This window comes from Bubalus bubalis, chromosome 5 (genome assembly GCF_019923935.1).
Source record: "Bubalus bubalis isolate 160015118507 breed Murrah chromosome 5, NDDB_SH_1, whole genome shotgun sequence".
Lineage (NCBI taxonomy): Eukaryota > Metazoa > Chordata > Mammalia > Artiodactyla > Bovidae > Bubalus > Bubalus bubalis.
Genome location: NC_059161.1, coordinates 131,558,313 through 131,578,927, shown reverse-complemented (window position 1 = coordinate 131,578,927; position 20,615 = coordinate 131,558,313). Strand labels below are relative to the sequence as shown.

General features: G+C 58.1%; 1 protein-coding gene and 1 long non-coding RNA gene across 18 annotated transcripts in view; one reads left to right on the top strand and one right to left on the bottom strand.

Annotated features, from left to right (window-relative positions):
• Positions 1 to 2,224: 2,224 nt before the first annotated feature.
• LOC102405358 lies at positions 2,225 to 18,920 on the bottom strand. 2 transcript variants are annotated; one of them, XR_006551468.2, is made up of 3 exons: positions 18,612 to 18,920; positions 6,904 to 7,033; positions 2,225 to 2,378 (listed from the first exon to the last, which is right to left on the bottom strand). It is a non-coding gene; the product is annotated as an uncharacterized LOC102405358 (long non-coding RNA). The 2 variants fall into 2 exon arrangements; XR_006551469.2 differs by lacking the exon at positions 2,225 to 2,378 and adding an exon at positions 4,779 to 4,880.
• The window catches only part of BRSK2 (BR serine/threonine kinase 2), a 48,077-nt gene continuing 44,957 nt past the window's right edge, over positions 17,496 to 20,615 (top strand). For 5 of the 16 annotated variants that reach the window (XM_025287014.3, XM_025287013.3, XM_025287007.3 and 2 more), the window contains exon 1: positions 17,514 to 17,811. In XM_025287014.3, the coding sequence (XP_025142799.1) occupies positions 17,718 to 17,811 (94 nt within the window). In that variant the 5' untranslated portion in view covers positions 17,514 to 17,717. Of the gene's footprint in view, positions 17,812 to 20,615 lie in introns of all 16 variants that reach the window. The other 11 variants (XM_025287015.3, XR_003109728.3, XM_025287002.3 and 8 more) reach the window with 10 other exon arrangements.

The following is a 20,615-nucleotide window of genomic DNA, read 5'->3' as shown; positions in this document are numbered from 1 at the left end:
GGTCAGGGCCGTGGCTCGCGGCTGTGCTTGGGGTCCATGCACTGTGTCCCCTCTGGAGAGGCCCATGAGACCGTGCTCTCGGTGACGGCAGGAGCTCACAGGGCCCTCGGGGCCTGGCCAGACAGCAAGCTGCGACTGGTGCCTGCGTCCCCTCGGCCAAACCAAATCTCACGGCCGTGTCGCCCTGGGGAAGCCCCCATGGAGGGACGCCCCATGTGCGGCGGTGGCGGGAGCGAGGGCCTGGATCAGGTTCCGTCCTGCACAGGCGTGGCTTGGCTGGCAGTGCCGATGAGCACAGCCCGCCTGGGAGGCCGGGCTCTGCCACCCTCAAAAGCCTGCTCAGGTCAGGGAGCAGCGGGAGAAATGGTGGTGGGCATGACTGTGGGCCCCCGGGGCTGCCCTAACAACGTCCGAACGCGGGCTCTGAAGGCACTCACTGTTTCCTGACCGGAAGCTGGAATCCCCGTCCTGGTGTGGGCAGGGTGGTCCTCCTGAGGCCCCCCCCACCCCGGGCGTGCAGACGGCCGTCTCCTCCCCGTGTTCTCACAGGGCCGGCCCTCTGCGTGTGTCCGTGTCCTGACGGCTTCTTCTCATAAGGACCCCGGTCCTGTGGATCAGGACCCACCCCGGTGTACCTCAGTCGTCTTAATCACCTCTTTAAGGGGTTGTGTCTCCAAATACAGCCACACCGGAGGCGCTGAGGTTTGGGCTTCAAGCCGGGACCCTGGGGGACACATGCCAGGCCACAGCAGGGAGGCGGTCAGCGGCGCAACCGGACCCCTTCCTGTTCCTGAGGTGGGAACATCCCAGGACGTGGCCGAGGCCTCAGCAGGTGCAGCAGCCCTGTCCGGGCTGGGTCCCCAGCCTTGCTCAGGACAGCCCCCCGCAGCAGGGCGAGGGCCTTCTCGGGCCAGACCTGAGACACGCTGCTCACCTGGATGGTCGTTCCCTCCCGCGCCCTCTAGTCCAGCCGCTCGTCCCTTCACAGAGGTGCCAGGGCGGGGGCCGGAAGGGCCAGGGTCACTGTCAGGGGCCAGTGACGGGAGGAGGGGCCAGAGCTGCCCGGCAGGGCGCAGTGTGATGAGGGACCAGCCCATCAGGGGGCTCGGAATCGGGTCAGGCTGCACTCCTCACTGGAGGGAGGGGGTGCTGTGGGCCGGGGACTGGTACTGGAGGGGCCAGGAGACTGGGGCCCAGAGGCCCCCCGACACCCCGTGAGGGGGTGGGGCAGGTGGCCGAAGGGCACAGTCAGGAGGCTGAGACAGACCCAGAGCGGGAGGCAGTGGGGAGCAGGGGACCGGGCCATGATGGGGCTGGGTGGAGCCACAGGGCCCACGGGGCTCTGAGCACAGGGCGCGCTGCTGGGGACGTGGCTGCCCCGAGCCTCAGCGGCAGCGGGCAGCAGAAGCGGGGCTGATGACCTCAGCAGCGGGCAGCTCCCTGGGGCCTGCCCAGGAGGTCAGGCTGGAGGGGCTGGATGCTCTGGGGGCTCAGGGATGCTCAGCTGCCTGAAGGTGGCCACCACACGTGGCCAGTGCTGACCAGAGCCTGGGAGCACATGGCCGTGGGAAGGGAGGGAAGGACTTGGCCCCGGGCTGCAGCGGGGCCGCAAGGCGTTGTCCCATCGCGGGGCCTGCAGCCCCTGGGCTGGACCCCGCCTCCCTCCGCAATGGACCGAGGCCCCTCCCGGGAGGGGCAGCCCTGACCGGCTCCTGTCCCAGCTACTGTGCTCCTGGGCCCCAGCCGGGGCAGAGGCGCGGGCCCGAGAACGTGGTCTCGGGGAATCTACACAGGTCTCCAGCAGCTGCACCCAATCCTGGAAGGCTCTACCTTCCAGCGACCAAAGAGGCTTCCGAGTCCTCACCCAGCCTGTGCTCCCCCCGCGGGCTGTCACTGCAGCGGGCTGCTTCCCAGATCGCTGGTGATGGCCCCTGGAGATTCTCCCATGAGTGCCCGACGGAGTGGAGCCCACGGATGACCAAGGTCAACCACAGGTTGCCTCACATGGGACTCAGGAATCAGGTCAGGTCCAGACCAAGTGGCCGACCGTGTCAAAGGGGTCCTGAGAAAACAAGAGAAAAATCCCGTATTAAAGGCCAATTTCGTGGGAAACACTAACACTGCGGAAATGCAAATCTGCCAGCTATTTGTGTGCAAAGAATTGATGCGCAGGCTTGCCTAGCGATGAGACGTGCGCACGCCAAGAAATATGGACTCAATCCACTGAGTTATATTAACTTTAATTATTAACATTCAACATAATTATTAGATATTTTTCTTCGGCTCCCATCTGAGGGAGACACTTTGCTTGCACTTCGGAGACATCTATCTGACTGGCTTCTGGGGGTGTGAGGATGTTTGATGTACTTCTCCTAAATCTGAAAAAACAAATAATAATAAAAACCAAATTGAAAACATAAATAAATGGTCTCACTGCAAGCCAGGAGCAGACAGAACGGGAAGGCGGGCTGAGGCACTTCCCTGTCCCCTGCAGCACTTCCACGGCCGGGACCTCTCCAGGGTCTCCGGGGCCCCATGTCATTAAGCAAGTAAATACAAGGACAGTCTCACTGAAAACGCATGGAATATTAAGCTGCAGCTCGCCCGGTGTGAGCGTCATTAAGTCTGCATTTGCCGGTACCAGTCAGGTGGGGACTCTGCCTGGGCACGTTTCTTTTACATCAATTCTTGGTGGTCAGCTCCAGGGGGAACGAGGGAGGAGAAATGCGCAGGCCCCTACACACACACACACACACACACACTCTCTCTCACAGACACACACATGCGCACACACACGCACACACTCACAGACACACACACACTCACAGACACATGCGCACGTGCACACATGCACACACACACAGACACCCACGCACGCGCGCGCGCACACACACACACACAGGCACATGCACACACACTCACAGACGCGCACACATTCTCACAGACACGTGCACGCACACACATTCTCACAGACGTGCAAGCACACACAGGCGCGCGTGCACACACTCACAGATCCACACACGTGTGCGCACACGCACACACGTGCACACACACGCACACTCACACGTGTGCGCACACACTCTCACAGACACGTGTGCGCGCACACATGCACGCACGCACACACGCAGACACATGCGTGCGCACACACACACATGCAAGTGCACGCACACACTCACAGACACACACAGGCGCGCACGCACACACACTCTCACAGACACGCGCATACACACAGACATGGGTGCGCGCGCACACTCACAGACACGCACGCGTGCACACACACACGTGCACACACACACTCACAGACACACACAGGCGCACGTGCACACATGCGTGCACGCACACTCACACAATGTGCACACACGTGCGCGTGCGCACACACTCTCACAGACACGCGCATGCAAACACACACACTCACACACGCACACACTTCCGTGCCCAGCACCCATGTTCACTGTTGGTCTAACAAGCATCATTTCCAGCCTGGAGGGGGCAGTGGCACCGACCCCCACGCACTGGCTCCTGGCAGCTCCGCCAGCGAGGGAGGAGGGGCCGAGGGAGGAGGGGCCGATGGCTGGGCAGTCTCTCGAGGAATGGGATTAATGCTCCAAAAATAGGCGGCCAGCCCGGGGAGAGCCAGCTTGGAAACAAGGCCCTCCGCCCCGCTCCCTCCTCCCACGGCCAGCGTGCAGAAGAGGGCCAAGGGGCCGGGCTCCCTGAGCCATCCAGCCACACTGGCTCCCAGCAGTCACAGGCTCCCTGTTCCCCCACCAAGTCCCAGGGAAGGGAGGGGAAAGGAACAAAGCCCCACTTTGAAGATTGTGACGCCCATCTTTTGTCTAGCCTGCTTTGCACATTTTAAATTGTGGTTGAAAATAGAAAACTTACCCTCTTAGACATTTTTAAGTGTGCAGTTCAGCGGTATTAAGTATCTTCACATGGTTCCGCAACCAGCTCCAACAGCCTGTTTTTTTAATTCCCCATTTCTTATTCAAATGCTGATGGAAATACATAGCTACCCCAGAGACAGAGCAAAGCCAGGGGACCCTGGATCTTGACCCTGCAGCGAAAGATGTCTCTACACTCTGGAGGCTCCTCCACCCCATCCCACCAGCCGGTGTCCCCCCCACCAAGCTAGGGGCGTGGCTCAGAGCCTCCTGGGACCCAGGGCAGCCCATTCATCTCTGAATTACTGGAAAGTTTCTGTCCTCAGGCCAGAACCTGATCCCTGGAACCTGTGCCTCTTGGCCTTGGGGTCCCTCAGGAACAGGGATTCCCATTTTTCCTGGTCAGCCCTTGATGGTCTGAAGTACCCACAAACTGAGCGCCCCCCACTCCCTCGTCAGGTATCCAAAGAAGGGGAAGGAGCTTGTGTGCAGCAGGAGGCTGGGGGGCGGGAGCCTGGAGCAGCTTGGGCTGCAGGGGCTTGGTCCCTCCCCCTGCAGACAGAAGTATGGGGGGCGGGGCTGCATGGAAGAATTGCCTCTGAGACCCCACCAGGGCCAACCCACTCCAAGGGCCAAACACTGGGAACCTGGGTGTATCCCAGCATGGTGCAGGCAGGGAGGCGTCTGAGACTGGCCCTGGGGGTCACTGGGTCACCTGCTCCAAGCCCCCTGCCCTTGTCATCTCTCCTTCCCCACCCTGAGCTGGAGGGGTGGTGTGGAGGGGTAGAGTGGTGACCTCAGGAACTAGTGACCAGCCCATCCAGAAGAGAGTAAAATTGCCCCTTGGGGTCCCCCTAGGACAAGCTGGGGGGGGGCATAAGTTAGGGAGGCTTGCCTGCTCGCAGAAGTCTTTATTTCCTGGAGGACAGCAGATGGTAAGGCTGCCAGACACACTCGAGTGCTGGCGTCTCGTCCCTGCGGGGCTTGACCAAGGCTCTGTGGGGGCAAATGACCCACCCAGCTAACCAGCTAGAGATGCCCAGGGACCCAGACTGGCCTCCTAGGCCTGGGGAACCTTCCAGGCCCGGGGTGCTCTCTCCATCCCAACAGCTTGTGTCCCTCCCCCCACCCCCAGTCTGCTCACCTCTGCCACCCTCTCTCCCGCCCCCTTGTCAGTAATCTGACTGTTCCTGCATCTCAGGGCCCCTAGGGGCCACCCCATGCTCACAGCTCCCAGGCTTCTGTGTCCTCGGGAGGAATGGGCAGCAGTGCCCGGTGGGCACCTCTGGATCCCAGTCCCAAATGATGAGGAGGGAGACCCCAGTTGGCCCCACGTGGGCAGACAGGCCTCCTGCCCCGAGGCCGCTATCGCAGGGCACCAACGGATACGGCTCAGAGGTTAAGGCCACTGACAGCAGGAGGGCCCTAACAGAGCTCTCTACCTTGCTGGAACTGTAGAGGGATTACAAGACCTGAGGACACAGATGCTAACGATGCGTTTAGCCCACAGAACACTGTAACCACGACTGAGAGTCAAAGAATGAGCCTGGAAAAAATATCTGCAGCAAGCGTGCCAGGGAACGCTAATGTCTTCAACACTGAAAGGGCTCTTGCAAATCAGTGAGGCGAAGCCGAACACCTTGAAAGAAAAGCAGGCAAACACATGAAGAACTCATTCACAAAAGAAAAATGCAAATGGTGCCCAAAGGCAGGGGAGGAAACCTCTAGCCTCGCCACCGACCGGAACCGTCCTGAGAATGAAGAGGGCGGCTACCAGAGCATCAGAGCCTCCAGGTGTCAACATATGACCCCGTTCCGCGGGGGTGGACAGACGAAGGTGGTTCACCAGCATTCGAATAATGGGGGGTGAGCAGGAGAGCCCGGGAAATCCCCACTCCTGTTCTAGAACGGGGGCCGTGTGCGGGAGGGGCAGAGAGAAGGTGTATAAAATGCAGCACCCGGTGCCCTGACTGCCTCTGCTGGGAAATTCACTGCAGGAAAGTGATCAGAGAGGCAGGTCAAGCACACGAGTGCAGATGGGCCAGACCAGCATCCTTGTTTGTAAGTGAAGACTCAGTGTGAGCGTGGATTTTACATGTCAACTCGTTTGGACCACTGGGGGTCCAGACATTTGGTCAAACAAGAGTCTGGGTGTTTGAGTCAGTGCTGATGAGGTGGATGAACCTAGAGCCTACTATTCAGAAAGAGAAAAGCAAATATCGTGCATTAATACATATTTGTGGAGTCTAGAAAGATGGTACTGATGGACCTATTTGCTGGGCAGCGGAGGAGACGCAGACATAAAGGACAGACTTGTGGTCACAGTGAGGGAAGCAGAGGGTGGGGTGGGTCCAGCGAGCAGCGCTGAAACATGCACGGTGCGTCACCATATGGAAAAAGCATAGCCGGTGGGCATTTGCTGTGTGACGCGGGGAGCGGAAGCCCAGGGTTCTGTGACAACCTCGAGGGGTGAGTGGGAGGGAGGTTCGGGGGGAGGGGACAGACATGTATGCCTGTGGCTCATTCTTGTCGACGTATGGCAGAAACCAACACAACATTGTAATTACCACCCAATTAACAAATTTAAATATATATGTGTCTAAAGAGTCTTGGTGTGTCTGGATAAGAGGAACATCTGAATTGGTGGACTCTGTAAAGCAGATGATTCTTCCAACGGTGGGTGGGCCTCATCCAATCGGTTGAAGGCCTGAATAGGCCAGCAGGCTGAGCCTCCCCAGGTAAGAGAGAATCCCTCCTGCCCGGGACTTCAGTCTGCTCCTGCCTTCAGACTGGAACCACACTGCCTGCTCTGGGGGTCTCCAGCTCTCTCCCTGTCATTACAGGGAGAGAGACGGGAAGGAGATTAGAGAGACAGAGGATGCACAGATCTGCGGCTTCTGTCCCCTGGAGACCCTAGCTAACATTCACTGTTACGATGCCCGCACCTGCTGCAGCCCCTGGAGCTCATGCAACAAAGGGACCTGTAGGGAGGGAAGCGGCTCGTTGGCTGAGCACCAACCTTGTGCCATGCGGGGCTCTGGCTCCCAAGATTCATCCAGAAACAAAACAAGGATCCTGCCTCACAGGGCTGAGTTCCACAGTGGGAGATGGACCAAAGGTAATGTAGAATGGACCTCAGAAGATGATACCTGCCGTGGAAAAGGAAATGATGAGCAGGGGAGGGGTGAGCAGGGGACACGGATGATCGGGGGAGGGGTGAGCAGGGGAGGGGTTAGCAGGTGAGGGGTGAGCAGGGGAGAGGGGTGAGCAGGGGAGAGGGGTGATCAGGGGAGGGGTGAGCAGGGGAGGAGTGAGCAGGGGAGAGGGATATGGAGTCTTTGGAAGGAAATGTCCGTTTCTAGAGGCGAGGCCATGTTGGGCCTCAGGGAGAATTGAAGGTTATGGGCTGAATCCTGTGCCCCAGATTCCCGTGTTTAAGCCCCGGAGCCTCAGAGTGCAGCTGTCTGGAGTTGGGCCTTTAAAGAGGTGATCAAGGCAAAATGGGCTACGGGCCATGGGATCACTAGAGCTGGACATGACTTAGCAACTAAGCAACAAGGTAAAGTGAGGTCACTAGAGTGGGCCCTAATCCCCCAGGACCGGGGTCCTTACAGGAAGAGGTCGGGACACGGACACACTCAGAGGGACGACCCTGTGAGGACACGGGAGGAGACGACCCGCCGTCTGCACGCGTGGGAGAGAGGCCTCAGGAGGCCCAGCCCCGCCCAGGCCTGGGTCTGGGATTCCAGCTCCAGGGCTGGAGACAGTGAGCGTTTGCTGTTTGAGCCAGCCTGTCTATGGGACTGGCTACAGCCATCCTGGCAGGCAAGCCTCTGACACTTGATGAAGAACATGCAGGCCCTTCCAGGCTGTGAGGACAAGTGTGCCTGGCACCCAGGTACCCGGCGAGGAGCCAGGGTGAGGTGGGCCGGCTGGTGGGAGAGGAGCCCTAGGGTGGGGGGAGCCATGGAAGGGACGAGCAGAGACGGGACAGGACCTGACTTTCCAGTCTCAGCCCCTCAGAGGCCGAGGGGAGACCCAGACAGCAAAGGACTCAAATGATTATACATGTGCTCCAACCAACGTAGGGAGACAGGTGCGTTCCTGGAAAGAAACGACCAACCAAAACTCACTCCAAAAGAAATGGGAAATCCAAACATACTTGTCACAAGTAAAGAGATCGAATTAATAATTTAGATTCGCACAAGGACAAACCCTTACCCAGATGGCTTCTCTGGTGAATCTGACCAAACACTAACGAAGAATTAATTCTAATTCTTCACAAACCCTTCCAAGAAGAGGGCAGAACACTCCCGACTCATTCTACGAGGCCAGAACCACCCTGATAGAAAAGCCAGATATAGACACCACAAGAAAAGAAAGCTTCCAACCAGTATACCCTCCAAATATAGACACAAAAATCCTCAGCCAAATGTTAGCAGACTGGATCCATCGACACTGTGCTCCATGACCAGGTGGTATTGATCACAGGGATGCAAAGCTGGTTTGGTGTTTGAAAATCAATTAATGTCATACACCACATCAATTGGATTTTAGAAAGCCACACCACCTCAACAGACTTAGAAAAAGCGTTTGACCAAATGTAACACCCTTGCGTGATAAAAACATTTAACAAATTAGGAATTGAAGTGAACTTCGTCCACCTGACAAAGGGTATTTAGGAAAACCCCACAGCTCACACCATATTAACAACAGAAGACTAGCTTTCCTCCTGACATCAGGAACAAGACACGGACGTCTGCTCGCCTCCACTTGTATTCAACTCTCTCCAGGGGGGTTGGGACAGGGTAATAAGGCAAGAGAAAGAAATAAAGGCATCCGGGTCGGAAGAGAGGAGTAAAGCCGTCTCTGTATGCAGACAGCCTGAGCTGCAATATAGGAACATAAGGGATCTTCTAAAAGCTGCCAGAACTAGTGAGGTCGGCAGGTTTATAAGAGGCGGTACAAGAACCATGTGCCTCTCTATATATTAGCAAGAGCGATCTGAAAATGAAATTATGAAAACACTCACATATATAACATCATCAAGAATAAAATACTTAATACATTTATCAAAAGAAGCGCAACACTTGTATCTAAATGCTCTCCATGAGCACATGCTGCTTGGTAATTAAGACTCCCGTGAGCATCACCTTCCCCACAGATCCTGAGGACACATGGTCCCATCTGCCCTGCACCCCCTCCTCCCGCCCTGGGCCCACTGCTCCGCCTCCTCTGTCCTCGCAGGCCTGCCCAGTCCCATCTCTCCGCGTGCCTCTGGCCTGTCTTCAGAGCTGCACACCCTGCCTGGGTGGTTGCTCACACCCAGCATCACGTCTGTCCGTGGGGGTAACTTGGTAACTCAGGGCTGTGAGCGTCTCCGCAGCTCACTTGTGCCACCAGGCCTTGTCTTATCTACGCGTGTGATTCTCTGTCCAGGGGCTGCCACCCCGTCTTTAATCCCTGCGGCCATGAGCCTCAGGCCACGTGGAATGAGTGAATGATGAGTCCATCTGCACTTGGCCTCAAAAGCAAGTTCTGGTGCTGTGGAGCTGGAGCCTCTGTCCCTGGGGATGCAAGTGGGCAGGACGGTGGGCAGGCGAGAGAGACCCTCTGCTGCGGTCACGGCCAGCCAGACGCCCCGTGTGGCCCCCAGACCCCCTCCTGAGGGAGCTGCTGCAGCCTGAGCCCCACACCCTGCCCTCCTGCCGCGGCTGGTCCACTGCCCTCTGCTTCTCATGGAGCTGAGTGACCGAGCCTGCTCGTCCCAGGTCATCCTCCTGAGGGCCTGTGTGTGGGCTGTGGGCACTGTGGACCCACAGTATCCATGCTGACCCCGTGCAGTAGACGTGGGAAGGCCCCGGGGACAGCCGGACATCCTTGTCTTCTGCTCTGCGCTCAGGTCCTCAGGCAGCTCAAGCCCGCCTCCTCCACGAAGCCTTCTGCCACCCACCTGCCTGCAGCCAGGGAATGCTGAAAATGGCCAGAGGACATAGGCTCTCTCCCCACCTGGCCCTCAGCTCCCTGGGTAGATCCCATTTGTGCCAGTCGGCTTTGCTTAGGCACTTCAGTCGTGTCCAGCCCTTTGTGACCCCATGGACCATGGCCTGCCAGGCCCCTCTGTTCCTGGGATTCTCCAGGCAAGAATATTGGAGTGGGTTGCCATTTCCTTCTCCAACGATAAAGAAAGAAGTGAGTGAAGTGAAGTCGCTCAGTCGTGTCCCACTCTTTGCGACCCCATGGACTGCAGCACACCAGGCTCCCCCGTCCCTGGGATTCTCCAGACAAGAACACTGGAGTGGGTTGCCATTTCCTTCTCCAAAGCATGAAAGTGAAAAGTGAAAGTGAAGTCACTCAGTCGTGTCCAGCTTTTTGCGACCCCATGGACTGCTGCACACCAGGCTCCTCCGTCCATGGGATTTTCCAGGCAAGAGTACTGGAGTGGGGTGCCATTGCCTTCTCCATCCAGTCAGCTTTAGCCAAGTAAAATTCACATGCGGTAAAACTAACTGTGTTACGTGTATAACTCGATGAGTTTGACAAAAGCCACAGTCGCATCACCACCACAGCGGGGCCCTAGAGCATGCCCATCACTCCCAGCGTCTCCCTCTGCCAGCGACGTCCCATCCCCCGCCCCGCACCTGGAAGCCCCAGTCCACGTTCCTCAGCTGCAGTCTTGCCTCTTCTACAACGTCATACGTGACATCACTCCACGCCTCTTGAGCCCAGATTCTCGGTGTGACGTGCTTGCCGTTCATCTGCGTCACGGCGGGCATTGCCACAGTCCTGTTTAAGGTGGGGCAGGTGCCCGCCGTGGGGGACCCCGGCCTACCCACCCTGCCACTCAGTGGAGGGCATTTGGGTTGCTTCCAATTTGGGGCCATTATGAATAGAGCTGCTGTGACCTACTGTATAAATAGCTCAGGGAAACGGCTCAGCACTCTGTGGCACCTAATGGGAAGGAAATCCAAAAAAAGAGGGAATATATATCTATACACACACACACACATATATATGTGATATGTGGGCTTCCCAAGTGGCTCAGTGGTAAAGAATCTGCCGGCCAATGCAGGAGACTTGGTTTCAATCCCTGGACTGCAGGAGAAAATGCCAACCCACTCCAGTATTCTTGCCTGAGATACCCACGAATAGAGGAGCCTGGCGGGCTACAGCGCAGAGGGTCACAAGGAGTCGGGCATGGCTGGGCGCCTGAACAGCAGCAGCAGCGACGTGTGTGCACAGCTGCGTACACTGTGCAGCTGTAGCAACGGACAGCCCCGTAAAGCAATAAATGCCAGTGAGAATTACCTCAAAAACAGAAAGCAGTTTCAGATCGTCTGCAACTTGGAGATGCCCCTATTTTCAGTATGACTGTCACGTGTAACACTCTAAGCCATGATGTGCTCAAGTAGCAACGCTGCTGGTTCCACACAGACTGAAATAAAACAAATTAAAACAAAAAACAAGGCTGCCATGAACACTGGCATGCTGGTTCCAGTGGACTGAGTTTTCGCTTCCTTGGGAAAATACCTCTGAGTGGGATTGTTGGATTGTGTGGTAAGTGTGTGTTGAACTTTACAAGAGATTACCAAACTGATTTCCAAAGTGGCCAGGTGTCTGCACCCCTCAGCGACGCACACAGGAGCTGCAGTAGGAGGGGTTCGCCGTCAGCCCTGGGGGTTCAGTCGTTCCAGCAGGTCTGTAGCTGTGGCCGGACCTTTCCTGGATCACGTGCCCAATCACTTTGGCCATTCCTCCCATGTGCTTATTCGCCATCCCTTTCTCTTTTTGGTTGAAATGTCTTGCCCAGTCTTGAACTTTTTCTTTATTTGTGTAGGCTGGGCCTCTGTTGCTGCGTGGGCTTTTCTCTGGTGGGGCGAGCGGGGACGCCTCTGCGTTGCAGTGAGTGGGCTTCTTACCGCAGTGGTTTCTCTGGCTGCGGAGCGCAGGCTCCAGGCACTTGGGCGTCGTTACAGCAGTCGAGGCTTGCGGGCTGCAGGTGCTCGGGCTTCAGCAGTTGCAACCCGGGGGCTCGTTGGTGGAGGCTCACAGGCCCCACGGCGCACGGGCTTCAGCAGTTGCAGCAGGCGGGCTCAGTCGTTGCGGCACATGGGCTTATCTGCTCCATGGCACGTGGAATTTTTCCAGGCCAGGGACCAAAAGCCGTGTCCCCTCCATTGACAGTCAGCTTCTTATCCACTGTGCCACCGGGGAAGCCCTGTTGTGCTCAACGTTTAAGTCAAGCTGTCTCTTACTGAGTTGCAAGTATTCTTTGTGTACTCACAATGCGACTCTGTTACTGGGGATGTTTTGCAAATATTTTCTCCCAGTCTGTGGCTTTTCATTTTCTTTACCGTGTTTTTTGGCGCACAAATATTTTTAATTTTGATGAGGTCCAATTTATTATTTAAAAATTTGTATGGTTTGTGCCTTTCACATTTTATCTAGAAAAATCTTTGCATAAACTCAAGGACATAAACACTGTTTTCCTGTGCTTTCTTCTAGCAGTTTTACGCTAATAATTCTTACATTTATATCTGCACAGTTGCCAGTCAATATGAATAAGCATTAGTCTGGTTGATATCTGTATCAAAGACAGTGAGTGAGCTTTGAGGTTCTTTTGTAAAATTTTATTTATTTGTTTATTTTTGGCTGCCCTGGCAGCTCGTGGGCTCTAGAGCTGGGCTCAGTAGTCATAGCACATGGGCTTAGTTGCCCCAAGACATGTGGGATCTTCCCGGACCAGGGATTGAACTGGTGTCCCTCGCATTGCAGGGCAGATTCTTAACTGATGGACAACCAGGGAAGCCCCAGGTTCCTTTATTAACAGCTGCTGTCTACTTATTTCACCACCTTCTGCTGGAATGAGTCTTTTCTCTGTTAGATGGCCTCTGCACCTTTGTTGAAACCCTCTTGTCATAAATGCAGGGACTGAGTTCTAAACTCTAGTCTTGTCCTTTGATTTATCTGTCTATCTTTAAGCCAACACTGTTCTGTCTTATCTGCTATAGCTTTATAAGACTTGGAATCCGGTAGTGTAAGTCTCTTAACTTCCTTCTTATTATTGTTTGGAATTTCCTTCGTCCCTTGTATCTCTTTATAAATTTTAGAATCATCTCGTCAAAGTCTTTTTAAAAATTGGGTGGTTTTGCTGGAAATTGCATTGAACCTACAGATCAATATGGGGAAGCATCAGCACCTTAACAATACAGTCTTGGAACCCATGACCATGAGACTGAGCGGGACCCTGTGGGGGCTTCAGGCACAGACTCCCTCCGGGTCCCACACCTCTTGTACATAGGAAGGCTTCAGCCTCCTAGGCCTCCCCTGAGTTCTGAAGAGCAAATTTAATCAGAGAAGTGAGAAAATGCAGAAACAAAGGCAAGGAGTCAAGCAAGAAAAAACAATAACAGTCAAAGTCAAGGCTCCCCCTCAAGGGCTGCGGGAAATACTCTGAGACATGGCCTCAAGTTGATACGCAGGTGGAAGAAGTTAACTGCAAGCTGACCACCAGCATGGAGACGCCAGACAGTCTGGAACTGAATGGTTGATGATTGAGATTCCCGACACTTCACCAGCAGCCCATCAGAGAATTGTGCACACCCTGTGACCCTCCTCCCCACACTGTCTGTAAAATCCCTTCCCTGAAAGCTGTGGGGGAGTTTGTGCCTTTTGAGCATGAGCTGAGCTGCCCATTCTCCTTGGTTGACCTTGCAATAAAATGCACTTTTCTTCATCACAACCCGGGGTCAGAAGAGTGGCTTTGCTGCATGTTGGGTGAGTGGATCCAGGATTGGCTTGGTGACAAACGTGGCATGACTCTGCATGCATTTAGGTCTTTACAGATCTCTCAGTGATATTTTATAGTTTTTTGGGTATATGTCTCACACACATTCTGTTAAATTTACCTCTAAATAATTCATGATTTTTAAAATTCTATTTATAAATTGTATTGTTCTTACACTTTCTCTAAATAATTCATGGTTTTTTATTCTGTTTATAAGTTATATTGTTCTTACAACTTCAACTTCTAATTGTCCACTGTTAGGACACAGAGACAGGATTTTTATATTTTGGCTTTTTATCCTGTGACTTTGCCAAACTCACTTGTTATTTCTAGGAGTATCATGTACTTTAATCTACAGACAAAAAAAATGTCATCTGTGGATAAAGATTCTTTCAATTTTCCCTTTCCAGCTGTATAAAAATATTATTTTCCTTGCCTTATCACATTGGCTGGGTCCTCTAGTAAAGTGGCGATGCCTGTGTGCTAAGTCTCTTCAGTCGTGTCTGACTCTTTGCAACCCTATGGACTGTAGCCCACCAGGCTTCTCTGTCCATGGGATTCTCCAGGCAAGGATAGTGGAGTGGGTTGCCATGCCCTCCTCCGGGGGTGTTCCGGACTCAGGGATGGAACCCACATCCCGTCCGTCTGCGGCATTGGCAGGCGGGCTCTTTACCGCTAGCGCCACCTGGTGGCAGTGGATGTTTCTGCCTCATTCCCATTCGTCTTTCACCATCAAGGGTAACGTCATTGGGTTTTTCTAGATCCCCTTTATCAGTTGAAGTGAAAGTCGCTTAGTCGTGTCTGACTCTTTGTGACCCCATGGACTGTACAGTCCATGGAATTCTCCAGGCCAGAATACTGGAGTGGTAGCCTATCCCTTCTCCAGCGGATCTTCCCAACCCAGGGATCAAACTGGGGTCTCCAGCATTGCAGGCGGATTCTTCACCGGCTGAGCCATGAAGGAGCTCCTTTCAGCCCTAGTTTACTGACGTGTGTGTATGTGTTTAAATCATCAATGGGTGTTGAATTTTGCCAAATGCCTTAATTGTTTTGCATTTATGGAAATGATTGTGGTTTTCTGCTTCAGACCACTCACATTGTGAACTGTTGATCCTGAAATGTTATAGTAACTTACCTTCTCGGAATTAGCCCTGCCTGGTCACATGTGTTGTCCTTTTGTAAAAAAAAAAAAAAATTATTTATTTTTGGTTGTGCTGGGTCTTCGTTGCTGGGCTTTCTCTAGTTGTGGTTTGCAGGGTTTGCACAGCGATGGCTCCTCTTGCTGTGGGGCACAGGCTCCAGAGCACTCAGGCTCTAGTAGCTGCATCACAGGGGCTCAGTAGTCACAGCTCCCGGTCTCGAGAGCACAGGCTCGGAAGTTGTGGCACAAGGATTTAGTTGCTCCGAGGCGTGTCGGATCTTCCAGGATCAGGGATCAAACCTATGTCTCCTGCATTGGCAGGTGGATTCTTTGCCACTGAGCCACCAGAGAAGCCCTTGTATTCTTCTTTTAATACTCTGTTAAGTACTTTTGTGTGGCCTCATGAAGTGTACTGGACTTAAATTTCCTTTTCGTGTCGTGTCCTGTCTGGACTTGCTACCAGGGTTAAGATGGTCTCACAAAAGAGTTCCCTCCTCCTCTGTGTTCTGAAAGCACTCTGCAGTGACCATGTTATTTCTCCTTTAAAGGTTTGCTGAGATCCTCCAGTGAGGCCTCCCACCTGGACTTTCTCTGCATCAAGGCCAGTGCTAGGCCAGGCGGATGGAAGCCCGGCCAGGAGGGGCCATGCACAAAGATGGTTCTGTGCTGTGTTAAGTTGGAGGGTTTGTGCAGGAGGGAGGCTGCCCTGTGGCCCTGGAGCTGGCAAGGGTGATTCAGAAATGCACTAGAAGTGGACATGGAGAAATGGACATGGAGAAATAACATGAAAGCACTGCAGAGTGCTTTCAGAACACAGAGGAGGGGGGAACACGGAGAGGCAAGCAGAGGGGTCCCCCATGGAGCCTTGAAAAAGGATGATGGGTGCAGGCTGCACAGACACAGAATACTGAAAAGTGGCCAGAGACGGAAGACCCCAGGAGCACAGGGTGCAGTGTGGGTGGCGGGTGGGAATCTTGAAAGCCAGGTGCTTTAGCCCAAGAGTATCCAGATAAGAATGGTTAGCTGGCCAGGCTACTGAGGGCACGAGAAGGATGTGTCTGGTAAGTCCTGCAGGCTGGGGAAACCAGGGGACCATGGAGGCACGGCTCCAGCAGAGCAAGACAGGCAGGCCACAGGGTATGTCCCTTTCCTGGCAGCTGCCCCTCCTCCAGATGCCTGGGCATACCGCCCTCCTCCATTTGCCGATAGCCCTAGCCCGAATCCTGCCCTGATTCATCATCCTGACCTGATGACTCCTGTTGCGCCTTCAGCCCCTGGAGTCTCCCCTCCAAAGTCCCAAACTCTCCGTATATCCAGTTAAACCTGTGCCCACCGCCCAAGCCTGGAGCTGTCTGCAGCAGTCTGTTTTGTGGGGTGAGGCTCTGCACACCTTTGGAGAACCTAGCACCTGCCACCTGAAGACTCAGTCTGCAACGTTTTAAGAAACAAGCAGGAAGCAAGGGGGCGCCTTCAAGGGCGGAGGGCTGGGGTTTGGAGGGCTGCCTCCCTTTCCTGAGCGGAGAGAGGGGAAAAAAGCGTAAGCCAGCCCTCCCAGGGCGGGTGCTGGGACGATCTGCGGGTTCCCTGAGCTGACGCAGCCCTCCCCACAGGCTGGGCCGGAGCAGGGCATTACCCTGACTGGAGTGCGGGCTGGGGCTGCGGCCCCGGAGCCCGCAGAAAACCTGCCGGAGAAACGTGGCCACCCAGGACTTGGCGGCAGATCGGAGCCACAGCAGGGCACCCAGAGGCTCAGAGGGTGTGGGGCCGCGCCTGCACGGTTGGCGCTCCCTGCTCCGGGCCCTCATCTCTCTTCTCCCCCCACTCCACCCCCCGCCTCTGCGGCCCTGGCTCAGGAAGCTCGTGTGTTTTCCGCAAGAAACAGGAGGCCCCCCAGGTCAGGCTTCCCTCTGCGGGGTGGGCCAGCACAAAGGCCTGCTGTGTGGCCTTGGATGAGTTCTTGACTCCGCTGTGCTGGTCATCGTCGTGTACCCGAGAAAACGGAGTGGAGGAGCGCAGTGTCCCGGGCACTGCCTCCGGGCGCGCAAGGTCACGTCACGGCTGGGCCACGCGTCACGCAGCGCCGCAGCCCCCGCGAGGAGGGTGCGGAGGGGCTAGCAACGCCTTTGCACCCTGGTGGTCGCGCCCAGCACGGACGGCGCCGGGAGCCGGGGTCGCAGACCGTCCACCCCAGGGCCTGCCGCCTGCCCGGTCCTGGGATGCGCTTTAAAGGCGGGCCGCCGGGCATCCGCAGCTCGCCCCCTGGGCGGGGCCGCGGGCTTGGGGGCGGTGGGCGGTGGGCAGGGGGCCCGAGACTCGCAGGCCCCGCCCCCGCCCCAGCCTCGCCCCGGCCCCGCCCGGACACCGCCCCAGCCTCGCCTCCGGGAGACCAGCTCCCGGGAGCGCCGGCCTCGGCCTGACGGACGGGGCGGAGGCGGGGCCGGCAGAGGAGGCCGCTGATTGGTCGGCGCCGCTGATTGGCCGGCACAGGAGCCACTCGCTGCCCCCGCTGCGTCGGGCTGCGCTCGTGCGGGCTCGGCTCGGCTCGGCTCGGCTCGGCTGCGCGGCCGCGGACGGACGGACGGGCGTGCGCGGGGGGCGCGGGGCGCGGGGCGCGGGCCTCGGCGGCGGCTACGGCGGCAGCGGCGGAAGCCTTGTGCCCCCGCCCGCCCGGTCCTCTCGCAGAGGCGGAGGCAGCGCGCGCCGGCCGTAGCTGAGCGGGCGCAGGCGCGGGGGGCGGCGGCGCGGGGGAGGCGCGGGGTCTCGGAGCGAGCGCGGCCCGCCGGGCGCCTCCGACCCGGCCCAGCCGACGGACGGACGGACTCGCGCGGACGCGGCCCCTCCCTGCCGCCGCCCGCCCGCGCGCCCGCCCGGGGCGCCCACCTCGCCGGCGCCGGGCCCGGGAGCGATGACATCGACGGGGAAGGACGGCGGCGGGGCGCAGCACGCGCAGTATGTGGGGCCCTACCGGCTGGAGAAGACGCTGGGCAAGGGGCAGACAGGTGCGTGCGCGCCGGCCGGGGCCGGGAGGCCGGCCCGCGGCGGGGCCGGAGGGCCAGGGGCGCCGATGGGCGCCGGGGGAGCCAGGGGACCGCGAGGGCCGGGGGCGCGCAGGCCCGCCGCCCGGGAGCGCCGCGCGGGGCCCGGGGAAGGAGGCCGCCCCGAGCTGGGCGCCGCAGGCCGGGCCCGCGGCTCCGGCCCGGAGCCGCGCGAACAATAGGAGGCCGGGCGCCCAGGCCCGCCGCGGAGCCCCGCAGGCCGCGCGGTTGCGGTCGGCCGGGCGCGGCCCAAGGACACGCGGCGCGAGCGGCGGGGCCCGGGCCCGGCCAGCGCCCCTCGGCGCTGCTGCAGGTGCGCGGGCCCGGCCGCATTGTGAGCCCGAGCGGCCCGGCCCATTGTGCCGCGGGAGGAGGGGGCCGGGCGGGCGCCCATCTGCCGTCTGCCGCGGCCGCGCTAATCGGCGTGCTGCCCGAGCAGCTGCGTCCCGGGCCGCGCGCCCCCGGCCGCGACCCCAACTCCGGCGGCCGGCTCGCGGGGAGGTCGCCGCGCGCGTCCTGCGGGGACCGGCCGCTCCGGCCAAGCCGGGCCCTCCCTCACGGTGGGAGTGGGAGAGCGCCTGGGCCACTCACGGGGCTGGACAGCGCCTCTCTCTCCTCCCCGCCTCGGCTCGGAACGTCTGCGACACTGCGCTCCCCCGGGGGAGGGAGAGGGAGGCTGCTGACGGGCCCGAGCGCAGAGCCCGGCCCGGGATCCCACACAGGCAGCGGAGCAGACCCGCGGCCCGGGGGAGGAGGGGGCTCACCGGCTGCTCCTGGCCGGCGGTCTTTCTGGCAGTTGGGTTAGACCCGGCCGGCGGCCAGTTCCCCATCTGCTTTGTGAGAGGCTGCGCTCAGCCATTTTCTTCTTGCCGCTGGTTGGGCCTCTCTCGCGGCCCAGAGGTCCGATTGGCACTGCCCCCTACCCCTGTCTCCCTGGGAAGTTCCTGGGACCTCAGGAGGGTGCGGCAGGCTCGGGGTCCAGGAGGGAGCCGCTCCAGCCAGGGACGCTGCCGGCCCTCCCCAAGCCCCCCAGGGTGGCCCAGAGGCGGAGCCTGGAGGTGGCAGGAAAGTGGGCCAAGCTCGGGGCTGGGTGGGGGTGGGGTGGGGGCTGTGATGTAACTGAGGCCGAGAGAGGGTGCCTGGGCGGGGGAGGTGGGTGCTCTCCCTTTCCTCCTGGGTGGATAGCCCTGGCTGGTGCCAACTGCCGAGGCACTTGGGGCCCTGGGCTCTAGTGCAGCGGCTTTGGAAGTGGGGGCGGCGGGCCGGGTTCAAGGAGGAGGTGGCAGACAGCCCGTGTTCAACTGAGTTCAAAATACGCATGTTTCCTGGGAGAAACAACCGTCGTTGGTGAAATCCTCAATGGGGGAGGGGCGTTGGGGCAGCAGAATGCAGGAGACAGTGAAATAATCTAATTATTGTACCAATAAAATGTTGTTATAAGGAAACATCGGCTTGTAATTATACGGCAGCGTGTCTCCGTGGGTAGGGCTGGCCTCCGTACTCTTCATTGAGTGATTCTGTCGTACAGTTAATTACAGGAGGTTCCCACTGTAATTAACAGTAATGAACACAAAAGGATGTGTATGGTGTGTGAACAACAGGCCCCGCGATGTTTAGAAGCAGCTCCTCGGGCCCCTGTCTCGGAGTGGGATCCGCTCTCTGGTTGAGGCCCCTCTGGGGGTCTGTCTGTCCCCTGCTCCTCCTGGCCTGAGTGCTCAGAGCTGCCCCCCTCCCCCCCGAGACCCTGATGGCTGGAGCGCCAGCTTCCTGTTGGCCCGTCTCTCTGTCCCTTCTGTGGCAGGGTCACCTAGAGTTTAGTGGACACGGAGCCTCGTGGCCTGCGTCCACCAGGCCTGCTCACTTGGCCTGTAGGCTGCTCTTTGGCAGCAAATGCCCAGAAAGCTGTAACTTCCCAGGCCTGTCCCTTTACTCCCAAGATAACTGCCTGACCTTATCTGGGGGCTAGGCTTCCTTCCAGGAGCCCTCAGGGAACAGTGTGCTGCGGGGGAGCAGCTCCCCCTGAGCCGTGCGGTCCCCCCAGACCCGGGGTGTGGGGGGTCCAGCCCGGCCCCCCTTGTCTCATGGACACCTCCGACCTCCCCACGCATGGCCTGTCCTCTGCCAAGGTTCTGTAAAGGGAGCTGAGGTAGACGTCAGTGGCGGTGGGCTGTGTGCGGTGGCTGATCCGGCCACTCTGGCCCCGTGTCCTGGGGAGGGGCAGGGGGGGCGCGGGTCCTGTTGGGAGGCGGGCCCGCCCCTCTCCCCCGAGACACTGCCTTTGGGGAATCAGATGTGGGGTGGGGGACACTGCAGGCATGGAGGGCAGGTGTGGACAGAGCCACTCCTCCGTCTGGCTGGACATCCCTCTGGTGGCTGGCAGGGTCCAGTTTGCATTTCTGTTGTGTCTCTGTAGCCACGAGTAGTTCTGTTTTGCTCGGTTGGTGTTGGGCTCAGGGCGGGGGTCTGTCACTCCTGCAGTGTTGGGCCTCCCCGTCAGGGCTGGCGAGGTGGTCAGGACATCATCTCCACACAGCTGTCCTTAACGGCCTGGCGTTGCCTCTGTGGCGGCCTGGCGAGGGTCTTCACCCTGGCTGCACCGGGGTTTCTGGTCGGTTGGGGGACAGGGCCTTCCAGGCCCGCTGGGGCGGGTGTCGCTCTGCAGGGTGGAGTCCACTTGCTTGTCTAGGGGAGGCTTCTTCAGGTGGGGGGACGGCCGGGGAGGCACCCCCAGAGGGTCCAGCAAGGACCGAGGAGGCCAGGAGGGGCTG